General features: G+C 36.6%; 1 protein-coding gene across 10 annotated transcripts in view; it reads left to right on the top strand.

The window, feature by feature from the left end:
* The window catches only part of ALMS1 (ALMS1 centrosome and basal body associated protein), a 230,037-nt gene that overhangs the window by 169,717 nt on the left and 33,069 nt on the right, over positions 1-27,251 (top strand). For 8 of the 10 annotated variants that reach the window (XM_063695797.1, XM_063695799.1, XM_063695798.1 and 5 more), the window contains 4 exons: positions 693-863; positions 7,636-7,770; positions 9,384-9,554; positions 22,719-23,881. In XM_063695797.1, coding sequence (XP_063551867.1) covers positions 693-863; positions 7,636-7,770; positions 9,384-9,554; positions 22,719-23,881 — 1,640 coding nt within the window. Of the gene's footprint in view, positions 1-692; positions 864-7,635; positions 7,771-9,383; positions 9,555-16,308; positions 16,428-22,718; positions 23,882-27,251 lie in introns of those variants that run through there. The other 2 variants (XR_010129944.1, XM_063695800.1) reach the window with 2 other exon arrangements.

Genomic DNA, 27,251 nt, shown 5'->3' with positions numbered 1-27,251 from the left:
GCTTATGCTATAACTTCTGCCTAAAATGCCTTTCTTCCTTCCTCTCTATATCAAAAAACTACTTTTTTTCCAAGATACAATCCATTTTCTCCTTCCTCCAAAACCATCATGAGCTGGAAATATTCTCTCTCCTGAACTGATTCTCCATTTTACATCTTCTTTTATATATCATTTGCATCTCTGCCTTGTATTATTAGAATTTATTTTACATGGCTTACAACTTCAGTTTGACTGACATTTCCTTCTGATTATCCTACCCATTGTAGTGTAGTGTTTTTTTGTTTGTTTGTTTGTTTGTTGTTTAAGACCAAGTCTCACTCTGCCACTCAAGCTGCAGTGTGGTGGCAACATCTCTGCTCACTGCAACCTCTGCCTCCCAGGTTCAAGCGTTTCTCCTGCCTCAGCCTCCCAAGTAGCTGGGATTACACGCACCTGCCACCACGCCTGGCTAATTTTTGTATTTTTAGTAGAAATGGGGTTTCACCATCTTGGCCAGGCTGGTCTTGAACTCCTGACCTCAGGCAATCCGCCTGCCTCCACCTTCCAAAGTGCTGGGATTACAGGCATGAGCCATCGCGCCTGGCCTGTAGTGCTTTTTTCATAGAATTGGTCTAAGAGGCAAATTTTTACAAAGTCTTTCTCAATCTCATGTCGCTATTTGTGTTTTGTATTACTTCCCCGTTTTTCTGTAGGATCCAATGATGCCATTGCTCCAGACTTCCCAGCTCAGGTGCTAGGCACAAGAGATGATGACCTCTCAGCCACTGTTAACATTAAACATAAAGAAGGAATCTACAGTAAGAGGGTAGTGACTAAGGCATCCTTGCCAGTGGGAGAAAAACCCTTGCAGAATGAAAATGCAGGTAACTGGATTGGCTTTGTATACTTCGTAGCTTTTTCTCCCCTTTTCATCCTAAATGAGATTACTATCCAATCTTTATCCTTTTTTTCTGTTTCGTTATACAAGCTTTTCTCCTTGCTGTTATATTGAGCATATACAAGAAGGCAAAATTTCATAAAATCCTTTAATAATAAAGGAAGCATAAGCTTCAGAGATTTTTGAAAACTATAAACTTCATTTTCACAACGGATAATAAAATATGATACAACTTTTGAAATGAAATAATACCCAATCAAGTATGTTTTAGATACTAAGATCCACAGAAAATCTTGATTAAATGCCACATTAGTTTATCTCTGTCAGATATTACAAAGTAATGTCTTATAGGCTGGATTCTGTAGGGAGATATGTAGCTGACATGATTTTTTTTTTTAGTTTTTTTAAAGACCGGGTCTCACTCTGTCACCCAGGCTGGAGTGCAATGATGCAATTATAGCTCACTGCAGCGTTGAACTCCTGGACTCCAGTGATCCTCCCACCTCAGCCTTCTGAGTAGCTGGGGCCAGAGGCACACACCACTATGCCTGGCTAATAATTTTTTTATGGTGATGGGGGGTTTTTTGTAGTGATGGGGGTCTCGCTGTGTTGCCTGGGCTGGTCTTGAATTCCTGGCCTCAAGCTGTCTACCAGCCTCAGACTCTCAAAGTGCTGAGATTACAGGCATGAACCACCGCATCCAGCCCCCATGTTGTTTTAAAATTTTTAAAATTTTCCACCAACATTCAAAACTAAGATTTTTGATTTTCCTTGAAAAATCAGAAAATCTGTCTGCCCTTTGGCTCACATTCATTCATGGTGGTAATCAGCTGCAGCTGAGCCATGGCTGTCCCCCTGCAGGCAGGACATCCATTCTCTTGTTTGCTTCCATCTTCACAGCTCTGAGACCCAGTCTGCTTCATTCATCCACCTTATCTGTCTGCTGATCACTGTGGGTATTTGAGTTTCAATCTTTTTTTTTTTTTTTTTTTTTTTTTGAGTTGGAGTTTCGATCTTGTTGCCCAGGGTGGAGTGCAATGGCGCGATCTTGGCACACTGCAACCTTCACCTCCCGGGTTCAAGCGATTCTCCTGCCTCAGCCTCGAGTAGCTGGGTTTGCAGGCACCCGCCTCCACACCCAGCTAATTTTTTGTATTTTTAGTAGAGGTGGGGTTTCACCATGTTGGCCAGGCTGGTCTTGAACTCCAGACCTCAGATGATCTGCCTGCCTCGGCCTCCCAAAGTGCTGGGATTGCAAGCATGAGCCACCGTGTCTGGCCCCCACTGTTTTATAAAAGCTTTTTTTCTTCTGCACCCCTGCCATTATACTTTTGTAGCTGATAGATGATAATATTTATTAAATGAAAACTCCAGTAGCCACTGAAAATTCTGTGTGTATAATTGCCTGTGTTTGTTACATTTATACTTTTTTATTCCTGTGTATAACTATTAGCCAAATAGGTGCTACTGATCCCAGGGCAGTTTTTAAATGTAGGGTGGCTCTATGTTCTAGTTTTGGCATAGTGTTAATGACTTTGTGTGATAGCATCAGTGCCTTTGTGAGAAAAATAAATGAGATCTGCTTGGTTTTTTTTTATTTTATTTTATTATTGTTATACTTTAAGTTTTAGGGTACATGTGCACAATGTGCAGGTTAGTTACATATGTATACATGTGCCATGCTGGTGTGCTGCACCCATTAACTCGTCATTTAACATTAGGTATATCTCCTAAAGCTATCCCTCCATTTTTTTAGATAATTTCGTTCTACTTCAAAACACAGTGAAGTCTTTTTATAAATGCCTTTTGAAATAAGAGAAGCATATCTACCAGCTAACATTGAGACTGCCAAGTAAATAAAAAGAAATAATTTTACAAAATATAGTTCATAAATGAAAACTCTTCTGCACTAGGGAATCCGTTACGTGTTTTCCACTATCCATATGCTAGTGGCAGTTTGGTTGAAACAGATAAGCCTAAGATCCCAGTGTCAGATACTTCAGGTGAGTGTAGATGTGGAAAAATTGAAAGGAAAGAAGTGAACTCTGTCAGAAGTCTGCACAAAGAACTCACCAGCTTTACCTCACTCCCAGGCTTCATTTGGTAAGGATGATACATTTGAAATAAAGTCAGGCTCAGTTATCTGAGGACCTCTACAATCTCCCATCTGTTGGTCTACTTACAGACTTTGCATCCTAAGGAAAAGCCCTCCTCCTGGCTTAGTCCTTAGTAGCTATTTCACCTTGAGAGAAGCCTAGCCTCAGAACCTCTTGCCTTAGAGAATTAAAGAAGAATAGAGGAGAGAATGCCTGCCTGGGAAACTGAACAATGACCTATGTAATAGCTAAATGAGCTCATAAAATATCATATCATAAGTAAAATTCTCAGTGGAAGGGGTGGAATATAAAAGTGAGAAAATCTCTTCAAAAATAGAACATAAAGAGAAGGGAAACGATTTTTTAAAATTCAAGATTGTCCCCAAAGTTTCAACATTCAAAGCAGGTATTCTGTAAAGACAATAGAGAAGGCAAAAAAGAAAAAACCAAAGGACTAGTATAGGAATAAATTTCAGAACTGAAAGATGTGAGTTTTCATACTAAAAGGGACTACCATGTACATAAAAATACACACCGAGGCGCATGACCTTGACATTTTAAAACTGATTTGAAAAGAGATTCTAACAGCTTCCAAAAAGAAAACATACATTCCATATAAAGAAATGGAAATGAGACTGGCATCAAACTTCTCAAAAGTGATAAACAGAGTTAGAAACCAAAGGAGTAATACCTTAGAATTCTGAGAGAAAATTATTTCACTAAAACAAGGGAGTTTATTTAAGTTACAAAAGAAGGAAAGAAAGAAAACATGGGATTGAGGAAATGGAGGGGGCCAACACAGGAAATGGGAAACGAATTCTCACTGTGGCGGTGGTACACAAGGCCTAGAACCCATTCAGATTGAAGCCTGCAAGGAAAAAGTCGAATTTGTAGGATACCTTATGTGATTGACTATACTTAGAGGAGGTTTTCAGTTCTATTTGCAGCTATGAGGATGAAGTAGGGATTGGCACATAGAAACTCAGAAAATGCAAAAACAAAGCGGTTATTAACTCTTCAGGAAAAGCAGAAGTTTGTAATAGAAAATAAATGTAATTACAGTATACTAGCTGGCTTAGCTGTGAATAATAATTATATAAACAATCATATGTAAATGCTAAATATAAACTTAATTGAATATTGATTTAATCACTCAGACCATTATTTATGTGACATATAAACACTGAATGTTAATATAGGGCTAAAACTTTTCAGAAGATAGGATGAAAGGATATATATGGGTAGGAGGGTTTTGTAATGAGATAAATCCATAGATCTTAGTATATAGTATAAGAATAAATCCCAGAACTGAAAGATGTGAGATTGTAATTGATCTTAGAAGGAAATCAAGAAATAATTTCTGGAACATAAAATGATATGGTAGTATAAAGCATGTTATTAGGAAATAAGGATATTGATCCTAGAATAAATGGCTAAAGAAGTTGAAAATGGTAGCCTTTAGAAATTGGGGATCTGTAGTGGATAGGAGAGGGAACTGCTGACTTTTCTTGTAAGCCTCGTGAAACTATTTGACTTTTAAAACATATACATTGTTATTTTTATTAAATCAGAATTTATATTGTCCTTCACCTCAAAAAAGTAAGAAGAAAAAAATACATTTGGCAAATACTGACTAAAGAAAAGCTAGTGTTAATATGGACAAAATAGAATTCCAGGACAAAAAAAAAAAACATTAAAGGTAGATACAAGAGTTTATCTCATAGTAATAAAAGGGTCAAATATACCAGGAAAGATAAAATTGTGAGCTTATATGTATATTCTCAAATATATTCAGGAAAAATTACAGGAATGTGTAGGTAAATTCAACAGTACATTTCAGAAATGTGAAAGACCAGGAAATAGAGAAAGTAGGGCTGAGCGCGGTGGCTCATACCTGTAATCCCAGCAGTTTGGGGGGCCAAGGCGGGTGGATCACGAGGTCAGGAGATCGAGACCATCCTGGCTAACACGGTGAAACCCCGTCTCTACTAAAAATACAAAAAAAAAAAAAAAATTAGCCGGGCGTGGTGGCGGGCGCCTGTAGTCCCAGCTACTCAGGAGGCTGATGTAAGAGAATGGCATGAACCTGGGAGGCGGAGCTTGCAGTGAGCCAAGATCACGCCACTGCACTCCAGCCTGTTGTATTTAAAATCAGGTGTTACCCTCAGCATGGGGGAGATGGAAGGAAGAATGAGGGGAGCGTGTAAGTTTCTAGCCAGATTTTATTTCCTAACCTGGGTAAGGTTATATACACTTGCTTTTTGTAATTCACTGAACTCTTTATGTGCACGTTTTCCCCCATATTTTCCACTGTACAATTAAAAAGATCTTTTAAAAAGCAATATGGTACTTAGAAATGAATCTAAAAGGGTGTGTAAGATAAACAATACGGTACTTAGGAATGAATCTTAAAGGGCAAGTAAAACTATTTTAAGAGAAAATTATAAAACTACATTGAAATATATTAAGACCTAAATAGTTGGAAAATTACACAATTGTAATAATAAAGATGTCACTAAATTAATTTCTAAATTAAATGCATTGCTACTCAGAATTCCAATAGGATTTTTCGTGGAACTTGACAGGCTGATTCTAAAATATTTATGGAAAATCAAAAAAAGTATATTTAAAGAATAAGATAAGGGATCTTGCCATACCAGACATCAAGACTTATTACATGTGTAGCTTATTTAAGACATCATTTACAAAGGAATAAACAGAAAGAAAAATGAAACAGAATGGTGACCCAGAAACATATCCATGAATGTGGAAACCTAACATACACAGAGATGGCATAACAATCTGTGGAGAAAGGATGAAGAGGAACTATTCAATAGAGTTTGAACCAATGAATATATATCTGGAAGAAATAAAATCAGATAAATCACTGCCACACACTAAACAGAAATGTATAGTATACCAGGCATATTAAAAGTAAATGGGATAACTAAGTTTTTAGAATTTAGATGGTCTGTCCTTATGACCATGTGATAATAAAAGATTTCTTAATCAGGACACACAAAGCACCTACCCTAAAGGGAAAATATAATAAATATGCCATTATTAAACTGAAAAATTTTTTGCCTAAACGATATCAAACAATTAAAAGACATGAAACAGCCTGGGAGAAGATATTTATAATGCACACCACCTGCAAAGACATTTCACAGGAATGTTCATTGCAGTGCTTTTCAAAATAGGAAATAGCCTTAAGTTGATCAACAGAGGTGTATTCGTATATATTAATACAATAGAATAATACATAACATTCAGAATCAAAGACATATATTAATTGACTAACTCTCAAAATCATAATATTGAGTGAAAAAGTCATGGTGCGTAAAGGTACAGACAGTATTGTACCCTTCGTATAAGGTTTAAAGAAACTTGCAAAACAATGCTGTACACTGTTGGTTAATATATGCAATGTAGTAAAGAATTATAAAACATCCTTGATATTGATAAACTGTAAATTTGGTGTAAAGGCTGCTACTGAGAAGTGAGAATGGCATCATTGGGAACACTTTACACAAGAAACATTATATTTGTAATATTTTATTTCTTAAGCTCTGTGGTAAATACTTGGGTGTTCATTTTGTTGCCTATATTTTTGGTATGCCTGAAATATTTTATTAACATTAAAACATTTTTTAATCTAAAAATTTCAGAAGACATTTAGAGAAAAGAGATTAGGAGGATTGAAGTAATAAGAAGTAAGAAAAATGTGTGAATTTAAAAGAGGTAGCAAGAGTTAACTGGTTCTTTGCATTTTTAGCGATCTCTATTGCCTTTCTGATTTCTTTGTTGAAAAATATACTTACAGATAAAAAATCAAAAATGATCAAAAAAGTAGAAAAGAGAAATAGTATTAGACAAGTTTAAAAGGCTATAACTGCATGAAATTTTTAAAAAGTTGTATGAGAATGCTGTATTTAAAATATAGATGATAAAAGTGCTTTTCTTGGATTATATGAAATATAAAAATTGACTCCATAAGTGGTAAAAACTTTGAATGGGCCAAAGAACTTGAAAGCATTGTTCACATCTTTTTTCCTTTGAAAAAACATACCTGATCTTTCCTTTTTTTTTTTGTTTTTTTTTACTGTTGCATCAAACCATCAAGGAACAGATTTTTTTTAGAATGTTTTTAATTTATTTTATTTTTTTGAGACAGTCTCACTGTCGCCCCGGCTGGAGTGCAGTGGCACAGTCTCAGCTCACTGCAACCTCCGCCTCCTGGGTTCAAGTGATTCTCCTGCATCAGCCTCCTGAGTAGCTGGGACTACAGGCGTGCACCACGACGCCTGCTAGTTTTTGTATTTATAGTAGAGTTGGGATTTCACCATGTTGGCCAGGCTGGTCTCGAACTCCTGACCCCAAGTGATCCACCCGCCTCAGCCTCCCAAAGTGCTGGGATTACAGGTGTGAGCCACCCCGCCCGGCTTTAGAATGTTATTTTATTTAAACTGTTGTTGTACACAGTAAAATATGAAAAATTTTTCAATTCATGTCACAGTTTTTACACAGGTGGAGCCTAAGAGGTACTTTTTTCCTAATATGTAAATGGGTTTGGGGTTTTGTTTGTAATTTTGGGGGAGGATTACTTGTCTGTTGTGTTTATTATCTTTCCTTTTCTGAAATCAAATGATGTCGTTATTCCAGATGCCTCAGTTCAAGTGCTAATCACTGGGGATGAGAACCTCTCGGACAAAAAACAGCAAGAGATCCACAGTACAAGGGCAGTGACTGAGGCTGCCCAGGCTAAAGAAAAAGAATCTTTGCAGAAACATACTGCAGGTAGCTAAACTGGATTGTCTGCATATTATTTTCTTCTGGTCTTCTAAAATGAGACTATTCCCTTAAGAACAGAAACAGAAATATATTCTCTATTTTCTTCTTGCTGTCTTCAGCTCTCTTCTATCTCATGTATATATGAAATAGTTAAGGTATGTTTAGCTATATTTTTTATATACTTTGGCAGGTAAAATTAACATATTTAAAGTTCTTTGTGATATTTCTGGAGGGTTTTGAATATAGTAAACAAATTAATTTCCAGAAATTCATTTAATGGACTTTTTACCTCTGCTGATAAAATCTCTCAATTCTGTGAGACACGGACCCTCTAATACCATTTTTGTACATAATCCTTTATTTAGGAATTCAGCTTGTTTACTTCCTACCTATCAGTTACTTTACTTCAAAGGGATTATGCTGATTTAAATAACCCTAATAGAGTATTTACATTAGGATTAGTTTTGACTCAGAGAGGAAAACAAAAGCAAAATAACATAGGCTTGAAGAAGACAGAAAACTCTTTCTCTTTTTTGTAAAACTCCAGAGGTAAGCATCCAGAGTTGACCTGGTACTCCAGAGTATCAGAACAAAGCTGTTGCTCTCTTGTTACTCTAACATTTTTGGCCTTCATTCTTAAGCTGTAGCCATCAGCCCATATTGCAACCAGCAGGAAGAAAGGAAAGGAAAAAGCACATTCCTTCCTTTAAGGATACTTCTGAGAAGCTATATGTAACATTCCTTTTGCATTCTATTGGCCAGACTTAGACACATGGTCACATGTACCAGGGAAGCTGGGAAATTGAGTTGTTATTCTAATAACAATGTGCCCAGCTAAAGTTAGGGTTCTGTTTAGAGGAAAAGGAAAGTGGATATTAGAGGACAGATAGTATTGATAGTTTCTGCCACAATTGTAAACTAAAACATTTTAGAACATGATTAGCTGCTTCTCTTCTTTAGGTATTGCTTGTTTAAAAAGGTTAGATTGTATTCTGGGCAACACTTCTGAATTTTACCCCATTTTACTATTACTAAATGAATGTTCCAAAAACAGTTTTGATCATGTTAATCTCCTAATCAAAAACTTTAGTGTTTCATTGCCTGTAAGGATAAAATCTAAACTCTTTTAGCACTGTCTTCTAGAACTGTAGAGTCCACTCTCAAACAACTTTCTAACACTAGTTCTCACCTCTTTTCCTTATAAATCCTATAATCAAATGCTATATACTTGCTCTGTTTCTTAGATGCTAAGTTACTTTCCTGACACCATTCTTGTGTTATGTAGTCACCTTTTTTTTCCCATCTTAATGTGTATCCCATCTTAGCTCTCTTCTAATGCCAAAATCAGTTGTCTAGAGTTCTGTGGTACTCCCACCTGCAATTAGTTTTTCTTTCTTTGAATACCGCTACCTCTTTTTCTGACTGTTTCTTATGGTATATCTGTTTACGTATGTGATTTTTTGCCCCAATTTTCAATTATTTTCTAAACGCATTTCTGAGTCATCTTTTTTCTTCAATATCAGTAACAAAGCCTTTCACATAATACATATTTGAGAGACATTTAAAAATATTTTATGTCAAGTTCCCGTCTGTATAGTGTGTTAATTTCCCTTTCGTAGATTCCAGTGCTGCTGCTGCTGCAGAGCACTCAGCTCAAGTAGGAGACCCAGAAATGAAGAACTTGCCAGACACTAAAGCCATTACACAGAAAGAGGAGATCCATAGGAAGAAGACAGTTCCCGAGGAAGCCTGGCCAAACAATAAAGAATCCCTACAGATCAATATTGAAGGTAATGGGATTGGGTTGTGTGTGAGTGTGTGTGTCTTTGTGTGTATGTGAGGGTCAGTGTTAGTGTGTTTCCATTTCGTTCTGATGAGAATATAGCCTCATGATTAAACAAAAATTCCTTTTCTTTTTTTAAAACTTTCTTGTGTAAAGTACTTTGATGCTACTATTAGGTTACTATATATATATATATATTTCCAAAAAGTAATTGTTACTTTTTGGAAAAGATATTAGCAACTTAGAAACAGGGTTATAAATAAATACCTAAGGCTGATAGTTTTAGAAGTGAAGTATCTTGTCTCAGTCCCCAGAGACAACCTTAAAGGCCTTCCAGAAGACTATAGCAAAGATAGTGAGACCATCAATACAAACTTTTAAAAAATTACAATAAAATCACATTTATTTTTGTTTGTCCATGGGTCTCTTTTTCTGACATAAAAGCGTATAGAACACAAGACATTACTACCTAGCCATCAAGCTTTACCTCTTAGAGGAAGATGGAGCAGCCTACATAAGGAGAGAAAAGAGTCAAGGAGCTAATCTACCCATACTGGATTTTGGAAATAGTCTGGGTTCAACTGCTTACATCAAGAATATACAAAATAAATGATTTTTTGACAATAGCCAAGACTACACAATGGGGAAAGGATAGTCTCTTCAACAAATGGTGTTGGGAAAACTAGATATCCACATTTAAAAGAATAAAGGTGGACCTTTTCTTTACACCACATACAAAAGTTAACTCAAAAAGGGTTAGTGACATACATGTAAGACCTTAAAACCATAAAACTCCCAGAAGAAAACATAAGGGGAATGCTTCAGGACATTGAACTTGGCAGTGATTTCTCAGATGTGACACCAAAAACACAGACAACAAAAGCAAAAATAGACCAATGAAACTACATCAAACTTGAAAACTTATGCATGGCAAAGTAGACAAGAGTGTGAATAGGCATTCTACAGAATGAGAGAAGATATTTGCAAATCATGGATCTGAGAAGGGATTAGTATTCAGAATATATAAAGAACTTATGCAACTCAATAGCAAGAAAAACCCAAACAACTTATTTTTAAAAACACGTAACTTATTTGAAAATGAGCAAAGGACTTGAATAGACAATAGAAGATACACAAATGCCATATCAAGCATATAAAAAGATGCCCAATCTCTCTAATCATAAGAGAGATGCAAATCAAAACCACAATGAGATATCACTCACACCTGTTAGGATGACCACTATCAAAAGAAAAAATAGCAAATGTTCGTGAGGATGCAAGGAAATTGAAACCCTTGTTCACCATTGGTGGGAATGTAAAATGATGTAGCTATTATGGAAAATATTATGGAGGTTCCTCAGAATAATAAAAAAGAATTAGTATATGATCCAGCAATCCCACTGCCACTGCTGGGCATATAACCTAAAGAATTCAAAACAGGACTTCAAAAAGCTACCTGTATACTCATGTTTATTGCAGCGTTATTTATAATCAAGAGGTGGAAGCAACCCACATGTCCATCAACAGATGAATGTATTAAGAAAATGGGAATTATTTGTCAATAAAGAAAACATGTTACGTACATATTTGTATTGTGTACAATACAAATAGTGTATTGTGTACAATACAAATAGTTTATTGTGTACAATACAAATAGTGTATTGTGCAGCCTTAAGAAAGAAGGAAATCCTATCACATATTACAAGGTAGGTGAACCTCAAGAACATTATACTAAGCAAAATAAATCAGTCACAAAAAGATAAATACCATATGGTTTCTCGCAAATGTTGCGGGACTTAGGAGGATGAGAGAGACCTTGGGTTTAAACAGGAGAATCTTTTATTGAGTGCACTCAGGCCCAGCAGACTCACATCCAAAGGCTGGGCCCAGAACAAAGACAGCACTTGACTTTTATACACACTTCACAAAAGGGGGTGGGCTAGCTTGAAGCAAGCTTACAGTGGCGTGAAAGTGGGGATACAGAAGCAGGACAAAGACAGTTAATCAAATTGTAACAGGTTCATAACTCAGGATTGCACATAACCGTTGCTATGCAACCCAGATGTCCATTATCTAGGTTTGTCTAGGCACGGGCTTATCCCATAACCTTCACTATGGTGCCCAGGCAGCTGTAGTTCAGGCCTACTCAGGCTTCTCATGACCTTCATTATACTTCTTAGATAAAACAGAATACTTGAAGTCACTAGTTACAGAGAACAGGAATCTATAAACTCATTCCATAAAACAAAGGAAAATTTGTTTTTTCTTCTCCCTGTGTTGAAGGAGTGCTGGGAGAGTCTCCAGAGCACATTACATAATATTATCAAGACTTTTCCTGGGTCTGGGCTGTGCCTGTTGCTGCCTCTGGGACAAGTCAGCCTAATGCAGGAAAACTTATTTCTCTTTCTTTTTAATTTTATTTTTCTTTAATTTCCCACCTCAATATGAAATATCTAAAGTAGCTGAAATCATAGAAACAGAAAGTAGAATAGTGATTGCCAAGGCTTGTGAGAGGGTGGACAGAGAATTAGTATTTAGTAGGTACAGAGTTTCAGTGTTACAAGATGAAAGAGTTAGAGATTGTTGCACAACAATGTGAATATACTTAACACTACTGAATTGTACACTTAAAAATGGCTAAGATGGTTAATTTAATGTCATACTATTTGTCACACACAAAAATAATAAGATGAAGAAATATAACATTGCAACTTTGCAGGGGTTAGTGTGGGAGACATAGCTTGTAAAAGAAAGATGGAAATATAATCTGTAAAAGCATACTCTAGAAGATAAGAAAATTTTTTCTAAATGTTTTACACTCAATAATTTTAGAAGACATGAAGTATATGAAATAAAAATTGATAGAATAATGAAAAGGGAGATTTAGGGGATAGAACAAAATGAAATGAAAAAAAGTACCAATTAGAAGAAAGAGATGAAAGCAATTAAAAAAAAAATGATGGAATTTGAAGGCTGACAGTGAAAATCCAACACAATGATATCTGTTGTTGCCTCTAAAGAAGATAATAGAAAAATAAAGATATAAGGAAGAATGGAACTTACAATTGTATGTATGTATGTATGTATGTATGTATGTATGTATGTATTTTTAGACATGGAGTCTCATTCTGTTGCCCAGGCTGGAGTGCAGTGGTGTGATCATAGCTAACTGTAGCCTCAAACTCCTGGGCTCAAGTGATCTTCCCACCTCAGCCTGTAGAGTAGCTGGGACTGTAGGCACATGCTACCACACCTGGCTTGAACCTGCAATTTAAAAGGACGTACCAAGTCCTAGGAAAATTTTGTATATAGTGTTCAATACTGAGATGTATGTTTGCGATAGTACTGAACTTTAAAGAAAAAGAATGAATCATGCAGGCCTCCATACAGAAAAAACAAGTAGAAAATGCTAAAAGACAGGGGGACAGGCAGAGGACAGGGAGGTTAAAGGAAGTATAAATGAGCAAACTTCACCTTTAAAGTTGTAAGATCAAAAAAGACATGTGTAAGTAATTATAGTGTTGAAAATTATAGGCCAGATGCGGTGGCTCATGCCTGTAATTCCAGCACTTTGGGAGGCTGAGGTGGGTGGATCACCTGAGGTCAGGAGTTTGAGACCAGCCTGACCAACATGGAGGAACCCCATATCTATTAAAAATACAAAATTAGCCTGGCATGGTGGTGCATGCCTGTAATCCCAGCTACTCAGAAGGCTGAGGCAGGAGAAGCGCTTGATTCCGGGAGACAGAGGTTGCAGTGAGCTGAGATCATGCCATTGCACTCCAACCTGGGCAACAAGAGTGAAACTCCGTCTCAAAAAAAAAGAAAATTATAAAATTTACCCCTAAAAGAGTTAAAATTAAACTATAAAACATCCAAAATATTTAGAAAAACAGGTTAGCATGGAGGTAAAGGGAGGGAAAAAGAAAACAGTAAATTTGTAACAAAAACAAAAAATTGCCATAAAATGAAAGACAGCAAAGCATGCAAGTCTATATATAAGTAAACTAAATTCACCTATATTAAAAAAAAAAAACTTCTTGGATTATATTAAAAAACAAACCCAGTTCCATGCTATATAACAAACATATCAGAAGTAAAATTACTGAGAAAGGTGGAAAGCAAAAAGAAAACTTAGAGATGTATCAAAAAGAAATTTGGGGACATTAATATAGATGAGGTTAAATTCACCAAAAGTTTTGCAGGAATTGAAGAGGTATATTTTTATACTGATTTGCAATCCACAATGAGGATATTTTGCATAAATCTTTAAACATCAAATAACTTAGCATAAAAAATTCATAAAACGAAAACCAGGAGCTCAATCAATAAGGAAATTTGTGTTGCCTTAAAAAAGAATGAAGGAGGGCGGGGTGCGGTGGCTCACGCCTGTAATTCCAACACTTTGGGAGGCTGAGGCGGGCGGATTAAGAGGTCAGGAGATCAAGACCATTCTGGCTAACATGGTGGAACCCCGTCTCTACTAAAAATACAAAAAAATTAGCCGGGCATGGTGGCGGGCGCCTGTAGTCCCAGCTACTCAGGAGGCTGAGGCAGGAGAATGGCGTGAACCTGGGCGGCAGAGCTTGCAGTGAGCCGAGATCACGCCACTGCACTCCAGCCTGGGTGACAGAGCGAGACTCCGTCTCAAAAAAAAAAAAAAAAAAAAATGAAGGTATGGAATTATATGAAAACAACTCTTAGGATGGATTGTGAGGCAAAAGGTGCTTAACAGGGGGATTGGACGGTGGAATTTGCTTGTAGGGAGAAAAAAAATAAAATAGACAACCCTAGGAAATCTTCAAAGAGAAATGGACAAATACAAAATAATACTGGGGAGCTTGAACACACATAATTAGCTTATGACAGATCGTGGAGATGAAAATTTTTTTTGTAAGTGAAGTTTAAAAACACCTGGGAATAATACAGGTAATGAGGTTGATGTGGGGTGTGTGTGGCTGTGTGTGTGTGTATGTGTGCGTGCATGCATAAGCCTATATGGGTTAAACTTAAAAAAAAAAACCCTTTCCAAAAGACCATAGAAAATTTTTTCATACAGCTTTATTCAGATATAATTTACCCATTTAAAATATGTAAGGCTGGGCACAGTGGCTCATGTCTATAATCCCAGCACTTTGGGAGGCTAGGGTGGGTGGATCACTTGAGATCAGGAGTTCAAGACCAGCATGGTCAACATGGCGAAACCCCGTCTCTACTGAAAATACAAAATATAGCCGGGCATGGCGGTGCATGCCGATAATCCCAGCTATTCAGGAGGCTGAGGCAGGAGAATCACTTGAACCTGTGAACCTGGGAGGCAGAGGCGACAGTGAGCCAAGATCGCGCCACTGCACTTCAGTCCAAACGACAGAGCAAGACTCCGTCTCAAAAAAAAAAAAAACAAACAAACATGTAATTCAGTGATTTTTACTGTATTCACAGATAAGTGCAATCAACCATCACCATAATCAATTTTAGAATATTTTCTTCACTTCAAAAAAGAAACCCTGAGACTTAAGCAAATACTGATCCACTTTTTGTCTCAGTAGATTTCCCTATTCTGGACTTTCATACAAATGGGACCATTAAGTTGGGGATATAACATGAAACTTAGGGCCCGCCCATAATGAAAAATGTTAAAGGAAATTCCCATGTAAAGTAGGCCTCCAGTGGGCTACACTCTTACTATAAGAATAAAAGATAAACACGTCCATGTAGAAGGGGACAGTAAGAAAACTGCCTGTTTTAACCTTGATAATGAGTTTGGGGAGAGAAGACAAAATTTATCCTCAGAATTTATAACCACAAACTAGTGTTCACACAGATTTACAGTCATTAATTTTGTACTGGTATAATTTATTAGTGCAGTAAACTACATGTGTGTTCTGAAAAATCTCAAGCCCAGAATTTAACAATGGCAGTAGGTTGGTATTGCAGACTCACATGCCTTTCGGATGCAAATGCACATCTCTCTGAAGAAACTTCAACCCAGACCTAAAATACCCTAAATTCCCTAAAATACCAAGCTCATAGTCAAGGCACTATTAGTAGAAACAGTATCAACAACAAGAAACAGAAATGAGACCCACAATGACAAATTTCCAGGATTCCTTGGCAAAATGCCTGATTCTCAGACTGGGACAGGAAATATATTAGATGAGCCTGAACCCTTTTGTGGTGCCAGAAAGTAAAGAAAAAAAAATGCACAGGGGTGGGGAATATGTCAATGGAACACAGGGACCAAGTAAAAAACTTCCCAGTGGCTAAAGCTGGGACAATTTCTGTAGTATAGCAATAGTATTAGATCATAACCAAAGTATAAAATAAATACCTATGAGTCTGTACTGATATAAGTAAATGATTTAATAAATAAATGGGAAATGACAAATCTCCTGTGCAGAATTCTAAATAATGTATGTAGATATTCCACCATCAAGGAGGTGGAACATAACTCCCACTCTTAACTAATGGGTTGCACATAGTAACTTCCTTCCAAAGAGTGTATTTTTATAGGAAGGGGGAAAAAGAATAACTGTATAGTGAAGAATTCTGGCAAACACTGGCTCAGCCAGGTCATCAAGATCATCATCAATAGTGGTAAGTCATGTTGATAGTATGTACCCTTAATATGTAATGAGAAATATATTTTAACTTTGAAATCTTCTTCCCAAAAACCCATAACCCCAGTCTAATGAGAAAAACATGAGACAAACTCAGATGAAGGACACTTATACTTGACCAGTACTTCTCAAAACTTTCAGAGTCATGAAAAACAAGGGATGCCTAAGAAATTCTCACAGACCTAAGAGAAGCCTAAGGAGACATGATAATTAAATGTAATGTGGTATCTTGGATAGAATCCTGGAACAGAAAAAGAACAGTATGTACAAAACAAGGCAACACAAAGTATGGACTTTGGTTAATAATAATGTAACTTTATTGATTGATTCATGGTAATATATTGTATTAATGTAAGGTGTTAATAGGGGAAACTGGGTATGGGGTATCGGTAATCATCTGTACTGTTGTCACCGTTTTTCTGTAAATCCAAATTATTCTAAAATTAAAAGTTTATTTTAAAAAATTAATGCATTCTGACATTAAAACAGGTGGATAGATGATAAATAAGAAATTTCATCTTCTTAAAGAAAACACTTTACAGCTTCTCTTTGGCATAACCAATTTGCTGGCATTACTGCTCTTGCACTTTGGGGCCATTACTAACTACAGTTAGGGTTACTTGAACACAGGCACTGCAGTATCATGACAGTCACCCTGATAACCCAGACAGCTATGAAGTGCCTAAGGGGCAGGTAGTGTAAATGTACGGACATGCTGGATAAAGGGAGGATTCACATTCTAGGGTGGGATGGAGCAGGATGACAAGAGATTTCATCATACTACTCACAACGACGTGCAATTTAAAACTTATGAATTGTTTCTGGAATTTTCCATTAAGTATTTTTGGACCATGGTTGACTATGGGTAAATGAAACCTTAGAAAGCAAAACCACAGATAAGGGGGATACTGTATTCACACCTAATGTGTGGGGTTTCCCCTCACGTTAAGCAGTTCTGACACTGACAACCTGTACTTAGCACAGTCCCCACAGGTTATGGGTTCAGTCCCACAAGACTGCCCACCACTTCAGATACCAGTTGCATGGCTTGGCCTCCTATACTTCTGACCAACTAGCTCCAAATTGGGGTGGTGGGGAGAATCCGATGACCCCCTCCTCAGGTTTGGTAATTTGCTCGAATGGCTCAGAAAACTTAGGGAACATTTTCTTACATTTCCTGATTTTTTATGAAGGATATTTCAAAGGATATGCATGAACAACCAAATGAAGAGATACATGGGCAAGGTATAGGGAAGGTGCACAGAGCTTCCATGTCCTCTCTGGGCCTGCCATCCTCCCAGCTTCTCCTGTGTTCACCAGATGTGAAGCTCTTCAAACTCTGTCTGTTAGGGTTTTTATGGAGGTGCCATTACATAGGCAATATTGATTAAATCATTGGCCGTTGGTGATTGGCTCAACCTGCAGTCCCTGTCCCCTCCCCAGAGATCAGGGGTTGGGGCTGGAAGTTCCAGCCCTCTAAACATATGGTTGTTCCCTTGGTAAACAGGCCCCCCATCCTAAGGGGCTTTCCAAAATTCACCTCATTAATGTAAACTCAAGTGCGATCTAAAGTGACTTGTTTTGAATAACAGACCCTCCTTGAACCTTTATCACTCGCTCTTGAACTGTTTCAAGAGCCAAGTACAAAAACCAAATGTCATAATAAAAGATGCCTCTATTGCTGTTATCACGTTTTCCTAAATGGAAATTACAAGAGTTTTAGTAGTTCTGGCCAGGAGCTAGGGATAAGGCAAAATATGTATTTATTATATCACAGTATTACAATTTACAGGGTATTTAAATGAATTATACAGTGATAATAGTAAAAGGATGCTACTGGGACAAGAGACTGATACATCAGTGAAAATACTTAAATACAGTGGGCACTTACTCTATGATAAAGGTGCCATTTCAGATCCATTTGTAAAAAGATGGATTATTCAACAAATAATGCCAAGATGCTTTGCTAGCCATTTAGAGTATCGTGAGAATTTTAAGTTGTAGCCCTACTTTACTCCTGTCACCAAAATGCAAGTATAAAAGATCCAAGTATAAAAAAGAGATCATAAAAGTTCTGGTTATCTGACTTTTCTAATAAATTTGAGCAGAAGAAGGCTTTCAAGGTCTGACAAAATCTTGGAGTCATAAAGCCAAAGATTTGATAAATGTATATATTAAAATTAAAGTGTCTTCATGGTAGAAAATATGATAATGTAAAATCAATTTATAAATGAATAATGGGAAAACAATTTTTAAAAAATTGCGAAACTGAGAAAAGGGGCTAATTTTCTTACTATGCAAAGAGCTTTTTACAAATCAATGACAGCCTAAAAGGAAAACAAAGAACCTGAACAAAAAGCTTATAGTAAAAGAAATGCAAATGGCCATTAAAGATATGAAGAAATACTTAACTGTCTTAATAAAGAATGTACTAAACCACAAATTTTGTTTTACCTGTCACAATAGCACAGATGAAAAGATTTGATTATCCTTAGTATTGTTGAGTACATGGGGAAACATTCATGTACTCTTATAAGACTATTATTAGAAGTGCAAATTTGTTGCAACATTTTTGAAAGTGTGGAACAATTGGATGATATCTAACTAATGTTGAAATAAATATTCCCTTTTCACCCAGACTTCCATTTAAGGGAATTACAGATACACAGATAAAGTTGTACCTAGAAAAATAAAATGAAGCTACACATAAACACACAAACAAATGTTCACTGCAGCATGCTTTGGAAGAATAAACTATTGGAAACAACCTAAATATTTAGTTAAATTTTGGTAAAGTAAATCAGTTTAATATAAAATGTTTGTAGATGCACAAAATCTTGCTTTGAACAAGTAATTTTACTCTACTTGGCAGGAATTTTTCTATAAGAAAACTTGTTTAATATTGGTTATCACCAGAAAGTGGAACTAGGAGGTTCAGAGATAACCGGGAGAACTTTACTTTTCATATTAAATTTGTCTGCATTATTTGAATATTTTGCATGTTTAATTTTTAAAAGTCTGCAGTTCTAGGTATGAAAGAAATATTTAAAAATAAATGAAAAGCAGTAAATGATATTTTCATGTACTTTTATATATTCGGGGAGAATTTTGCAAATGTTATGCATAAAATTAATTCCATTATCAGAAGTAAATAACTACTTCAACTTATTTGACCTTTACTCTTAACAAAGTGCCATGAGATGATGGTGATTATCAAATCCTGTTGTTTTATAAAGCCCTTTATACTTAAGGAATTCAGCTTGCTGCTGCTTCTGCTTCTTTTTTTTTTTTTTTTTTTTTTTTTTTGAGATGAAGTCTCACTCTGTCGCCCAGGCTGGAGTGCAGTGGCACGGTCTTGACTCACTGCAACCTCCACCTTTTGGATTTAAGCAGTTCTCCTTCCTCAGCCACCACAGTAGCTGGGATTGCACGTGTGCACCACCGCACCTGGCTAATTTTTGTATTTTTAGTAGAGATGGGGTTTCACCATGTTGGCCAGGCTGGTCTTGAACTCCTGACCTCAAGTAAGCCACCCCCATTGGCCTTCCAAAGTGCTGGGATTACAGGCATGAGCCACCGTGCCCAGCCTTCAGCTTGCTTATTTTCTACTATTCTCTCTGTATTTTACTTCAGTCCCAGGCTGGGAGGACTATGTTCATTGAAAATACTGATATTAGGGAATAAACATTTTAGAGCAATGTTATCTATTTCCTTATTGTTTTACTTACTGCTTTAATGAATTCTAGATAGGCCTTCAAATTTTTGCTTTATTTATCCTGTTGCCAAGGTATCCTTCCTGAAATACAGCCATAATTATGTTACTCCCCTGTTCAAAATGGTATACTGGCTCTTCATTTCTTTTAAGAATAAAATTTAAAGTACTTGGCCTAGTGTTCCAGGCCCTGTAGAATTTGGCCCCAAATAACCTTTGCTACCTTACTTTCCTCTGCTTTATAAATGAAATAAGCCATACATACTGAATATTTGCATTCTCCCTTATTGCCTCAGTGCTTTCCTACTTTTATGCTTTTGCTCATGCTATTTGATGAAGCAAGGGAAAGGCCAGCACAATTGAAGTATAGTTATCAGGAAGAGTGGTACAAAATGAGGAAGAAAAGTTATGTATACTTGTACTTCTTGTTAAGGAGTTTGGGCTTTGTTCTCAGTGTAAGAGAAGGTCATTGAAAATTGCTAAATAGAAAATGACAAGTCCAGCTTACATTTTAAAAAGACTACTTTGACCACTATTTGACAAATAGATTGGAAAAGTACAAGAAGGGACAGGAGACCTATTAGAGACTTGCAGTATTGTGACAGGAAATAGAAATAGATGTGTGATTGTTTGGTGAAGGATTAATGACAGGAACAGGAAGAGGAGGGAGTTGGAACTATCAAGAATAACTCCCAGATTTTGGCTTGGGCAGTAGGATGATGTGCCATTCACAGAGATGTGGAAGACTAGGGAAGGTACAGTTGTCAAGGAGGCTAGAATAGAGCTCAGTTAGATGGCTGTGACATCCAAGTGGATATATCATGTATATAGTTGGAACTCAAGAAAAATCGTAGCTTGAAATGCAAATTTGAAAATAAGTAACAGCATGAAAATGGTACTAAAAGCCACAGGGAGAGATGAGATTACCTAGAAAGAGAATATAGAATGAGAACATTTCCTGGAAATTGGCCATACATTGAGGTCATTGATCATATTAGCAAGGGCACTTTTAGTCCAGAAGTATGGCTGTACTCTGCAGTAATTTGAAGAGGGAATTGGGGTAGGGAGAGAGGTAAAGGAGAGGAAAATAGGTTCCTCTTTAGAAGCTTGGCTATGAAGAGGAGCAGAGAAGTGGGCCAGTACCTGGAGGAAGATGTGAGGATTTTCTAAACATACATACTAAATGATGTTTTCAAGCCATTGGAAATGACCCAGTAGAGAGGGAGAACCTGAAAGATAGAAGAGAGATATGATGGGGAAAGGAAGCAAGGTCTGGAAGGGAAGATGAGTTGGGCTCCAGAGCAGCATTGGAGGAACTTGCCTTTAAAAGAATGGGAGAGGTGGTGTTGTCTCTGTATCCAGAAAGGTTATGGGAGCAGGTGGATTGGCATAGGTGGCAGCTGCCTCTGGACATCCACAGAAAGTGATCCCTCAGCCCAGAATGTTCTTCTGCCTGTTTGTTTGTTTAGCTCTCATTTTTACTTCACATCTCATCCTCCTCAGAGAATTCTTCTCTAGCTACCATTTCCCAGTAATTCTCTTATATCAGCTTGTTTTTTTCTTTGTAGCCCCTAATTTAGAATTATATATTTGTTTGCATTTGTTCAGTGCAGAAGCTGCAATCTCAAGAACCTGTAGAATCTAAATGAAATGTCCCAATTTTTAAATGTTGCTAGATAATTCTAAAATTGTATAGTCTACATATTTTAGGTATAAATGCAGGTCCTGTGTGTCCCACTCTACTCTGGGGAAGTCCGTAGGGATTCCTAGAGTATTTCATGAAAACTCTGCTTGCCAGTAATCTATAGTGTGGGTGAAAAGAATCCCATCATTGCATGTGTGTATCTTTGTTTCTGCCCATGATGTAGAACTCTAAAACAGTGTTTTGATGTCATATCAGAGATTAGAATTAGGGTTTATGATTGTGTCTTAGCTCATTCCTGCTGCTGTAACAAAATTCTGCAGATCTAAGATCAAGGCACCAGCAGATTGGGTGTCTGGTGAGAGCCCAGTCTGTGCTTCCAAAATGGTGTCTTGTTGCTTTGTCCTCACGTGGTGGAAGGCAGAGAAAGGCCAAACAGGAGCCTTCAGGCCAAAGGGCACTAATCCCATTCATGAAGGTGGAGCCTTCATGACCTAATCACCTCCTACCTAATACTATTATATTGGGGATTATGTTTCAACATGAATCTTAGAGGGACGCAAACATTCAAACCATAGAAAATTGTAAGATATTACATCTAAAAATGTCAAAAAATGAAGATGGAAAGTGGTAAATTTTATGTATTTTTTACCACAATAAAAAAAATTTGGAAAAAAAGTCAAGATGGTCCACAGAAAAGGAATTTCAAAGGGCTCTAAAACATGTAAAAAGGGTTTTTAAAAAAATTTATCCATTTAATTACTGATTATGAGAATGAAGTGTCAGGTTTCTTAGCTGAATATGGGGTTACCAATATCTGTCAGGTTTAATAGCAGGATTAATTAAAAAAAAAACAGATGCAGAGCATATGTCATAACACCCTACACAGACCAAGTGGTAAATACATATAGCAGTTACTTTTATGATCTGGAGAACTGAAGTGCCTTCCTCCAGGTCACGTAGCCGGTCAGTGGCAGAGCCCAGGCCAAAATTCATGTCTCTTAAACTTTTACTGTACCAGTGAGGCTACTAAGAACAAGGCATCAGTCTTTTGTGCAGGCAGTGAATTTTCTGATACCTTATATAAACTGTTCTTTCCTTTAGTCTTTGTTCTGTATCTAAAGAATTGTGAATAGTATTTCTAAACAGAATGCTAATTTTTTAAGTTCTTTCAAAATCTTTTTTTCTCCTTTTCAGAGTCCGAATGTCATTCAGAATTTGAAAATACTACCCGTTCTGTCTTCAGGTCAGCAAAGTTTTACATTCATCATCCCGTACACCTACCAAGTGATCAAGATATTTGCCATGAATCTTTGGGAAAGAGTGTTTTCATGAGACATTCTTGGAAAGATTTCTTTCAGCATCATCCAGACAAACATAGAGAACACATGTGTCTTCCTCTTCCTTATCAAAACATGGACAAGACTAAGACAGATTATACCAGAATAAAGAGCCTCAGCATCAATGTGAATTTGGGAAACAAAGAAGTGATGGATACTACTAAAAGTCAAGCTAGAGATTATCCAAAACATAATGGACAAATTAGTGATCCAAAAAGGGATCAGAAGGTCACCCCAGAGCAAACAACTCAGCACACTGTGAGTTTGAATGAACTGTGGAACAAGTATCGGGAGCGACAGAGGCAACAGAGACAGCCCGAGTTGGGTGACAGGAAAGAACTGTCCTTGGTGGACCGACTTGATCGTTTGGCTAAAATTCTTCAGAATCCAATCACACATTCTCTCCAGGTCTCAGAAAGTACACATGATGATAGCAGAGGGGAACGAAGTGTGAAGGAATGGAGTGGTAGACAACAGCAGAGAAATAAGCTTCAGAAAAAGAAGCGGTTTAAAAGCCTAGAGAAAAGCCATAAAAATACAAGAGAGCTTAAAAAAAGCAAGGTGCTTTCTCATCATCGAGCTGGGAGGTCTAATCAAATTAAAATTGAACAGATTAAATTTGATAAATATATTCTGAGTAAACAGCCAGGTTTTAATTATATAAGCAACACTTCTTCGGATTGTCGGCCCTCAGAGGAGAGTGAGCTGCTCACAGATACTACCACCAACATCCTTTCCAGCACCACTTCTACTGTCGAATCAGATATATTGACCCAAACAGATAGAGAGGTGGCTCTGCACGAAAGGAGTAGCTCTGTTTCCACTATTGACACTGCCCGGCTGATTCAAGCTTTTGGCCATGAAAGAGTATGCTTGTCACCCAGGCGAATTAAATTATATAGCAGCATCACCAACCAACAGAGGAGATACCTTGAGAAGCGGAGCAAACACAGCAAGAAAGTGTTGAATACAGGTCATCCCCTAGTGACTTCTGAGCACACCAGAAGGAGACACATCCAGGTACATGGCTACAAATTCCATCTGGCGATGTGACTGCCCTCTTCATGGACTTTTTAGTTAAGCTTTGCATACAGGTGAAAAAAACAAGCCATTTGCCCTTTCCTCTCTATACCGTTTCTTACCAACTGGAAAAGAGTGAGAAAGTGTAGTACAGTGCTATTGTGAGTTGTCATTATTTTCATCAACATTCATTTACGAGTTACCTTTTGAATGAAGGGCTTTGCTGCTAGATCCTTCACAGTCTGCAAAGTTTACCCCTGAAATGGGGGAGCTTTGAGGTTAGAATGATCTCTATCCTGAACAATATTACCGGGTTTATGTTTATTTGGGTTTTTATTTTAATTCATTTCTCTCTGTCTTTCAGGAAATATATTTGAGGTTCTTTTAAACACACACACACAGACAAACAAATAATACAGGTTTTTTTTTACTGTAATTGAAGAATGGAGTTGATTTGAAAAATTGAAGCTGGGGTGAGCTACAATATGATTTTTTAAAAATGAGTAAATAAGGAATTGTGAATAATGGAAAGACAGGTCAAAGCCAGGAGGAAGATAAATAAGCCTTGTGGATGTGGTTGCTAGAAAAGAGCTACAAATTTGGCTTTATGTTCTAGCACTTAGTGTTGCTAGAATTTTGTGATCAATAACATTCACTTTTTAATATAAAAAGAGAACAAAATTTTTAGAAACATTACAGATATTTCTGATACAGAGACCTAAGATAAATTTCTCTCATCTGTCTTCTTAAAGAAGGCACCACAGTGCAACAAAGAGTATCCTCCTATAAGGCCATTATCACATTCCTTAGTTTAGGGTGTTAATAAGGGAGATCTCAAGGGGTCAATAAATGTAGGCCATTGCTTTAACCCAAGAGGAAAATTTCAAGTATCACTAGACATGCTCTCCAAAGAAGGATACTTGCAAAATGGTTCAGTGGAGTATGGAACGAAAAATATTTGAATTTATATTCATTTTCCCCAACTTTTTAAAATTTATATTTTTGTGTATATTTTATGAATACAGTAGTGACATAACATATAAATAAATATCTATTTTGACAACTTGTGCTAAAAAAATTTTTGTCAGATTACATGATCAAAAGAAATTGGAGACCACTGGTCTAGAGAAAGGGAGGCATGAGATGTTCAGACAATTTATTATAAATATTATTTCTCCTCATTGAGCTTTTGGCAGTGTTTACATATATAAATAATAGAGTATGCTTTTTTCTAAAGTAAGTGAAGAATTGGGAATGGTACAGAGTAAGGCTTTTGTTCCATAGGGGAGATAGATAAATGGATCCAGGAGAGGGTTTGTGTGTGTGTAGTAAAATACACATGACATAAAGTTTACAGTTTTGATCATTTTCAAGTATACAATTCTGTGGCATTGAGTATATTCACAGTGTTTTACAACCATCACCACTATCTATTTCCAGAAATTTTTTATTAACCCAGTGGAAACCCTGTACCCATTAAGCAGTGACTCTCTGTTCCCTCTTCTCACCAGCCCCTGGCAACCAGTAATCTATTTTCTATCTCTGAGGATTTTCCTATTCTGGTTGTTTCATATAAATGGAATCATTTAATATATGACCTTGGTATCAGGCTTCTCTCTCTTAGACACAGTGTTTTGAATATTCATCCATGACATAACATGTATCAATACTTCGTTGCTTTTTATAGCTGAGTATTATTCCGTTGCATGTATATACCACATTTTGTTTATCCATTCATTTATTGATTTGGGTTGTTTCCACTTTTTGGTTATTGTGAATAGAACTGATATAGAACGTTTGTGTACACCTGTCTGCAATTCTTTTGGGTATATATCTAGGAATGGAAATGCTGGGCCATATGGTAATTCTGTGGATTAGCTTATTGAGGAACTGCCGGACTATTCCATAGTACCTGCACCATTTTGCATTCCCATCAGCAGTGTATAAGGGTTCCTCCAACCCTCCTCCTTTTTTCCACAGCGACTGCTTTAGTTTATATTCGCACCAGCAGTTCACAAGGGTTTCAATTTTATTGCATCCTTACCAACACTTATTTTCCATTTTTTAATATATAAACTAGCCATCCTGTTGGGTGTGAGTTAGTATCATTGTGGTTTTGATTTGCATTTCCCTAATGATTATTCATGTTGCACATCTTTTTATGTGCTTATTTAACCATTTGTATATCTTCTTTTGAAAAATGTCTTTTCAAGTCATTTGGCCATTTTAAATCTGGCTGTTTGATTTTTTGGTTTTTGAGTTGTTGGGATTTTCTATATATTCTGGATATTGATCTCTTGTTAGATATATGATCTGCAAATATTTTCTCCCATTTTGTAGGTTGCCTCTTTCACAATCACTCTGCTGACTGTGTCTTCTGACATATAGAAGTTTTAAATTTTGATGTAGTCCAATTTAGCTATTTTTTTTTGTTTTTTGTGCTTTTGGTGTCATATCTTAGAAATATTTGCCAAATCCAGTGTCGTGAAAGTTTTCTTCTTAAGAGTTTAATAATTTTAGCTTTTACTTTTAGGTCTTTGATCCATTTTGAGTTAATTTTTGTGTATGGTGTAAGATAAGGGTCCACCTTCATTCTTCTGCATGTGAATATCCCGTTTTCTCAACATCGTTTGTTGAAAAGACTTTTTTTCCCCATTGAATGTTCTTGGCACTCTTGCCAAAAATCGTTTAGCCATATATGTGAGGGTTTTTATCTGGGCTCTCTATTCTATTATGTTAGTCTATATATCTCTCTTTATGCCACTACTGCACTGTTTTGATTTACTGTATATTTATAATGAGTTTTGAAAGCAGGTAGTGTGAAACCTGTAACTTAGTTCTTTTTTCAAAATTATTTTGGCTGTTCGGGTTCCCTTGAGATTTCATGAATTTTAGTAAATACTTTATTGTTTTTAATACTATCATGTGCAATTTCTTTCTTAATTTCATTTTTGGATTATTCGTTGCTAATGTATAGGTACATAAATAATTTTTACATACTGATCTTGTATCTTGCAGCTTTGCTGAATTTATTAACTTTTTTCGTGTGGATTTTTAAGGATCTCTAGTATTTCATGTTGAGGAAGTTCCCTTCTTTTTCTATTTTGATGAGTGTTTTTGTCATCAAAGCATTTTGGTGTTTGCCAAATTCTTCAGCATCTATTGAGATTACTAGTTTTTTCTTTTTCTTTTTCTTTTTTTTTTTTTTGAGACAGAGTTTCACTCTTGTTGCCCAGGCTGGAGCGCAATGACGTGATCTCAGCTCACTGCAACCTCTGCCTCCTGGGTTCAACCAATTCTCCTGCTTCAGCCTCCCGAGTAGCTGGGATTACAGGTGCCTAACACCATGCCCAGCTATTTTTTTGGATTT

Source organism: Gorilla gorilla, chromosome 12 (genome assembly GCF_029281585.2).
Source record: "Gorilla gorilla gorilla isolate KB3781 chromosome 12, NHGRI_mGorGor1-v2.1_pri, whole genome shotgun sequence".
Taxonomy (NCBI): Eukaryota; Metazoa; Chordata; class Mammalia; order Primates; family Hominidae; genus Gorilla; species Gorilla gorilla.
This window is presented reverse-complemented; position numbering and strand designations above follow the sequence as displayed.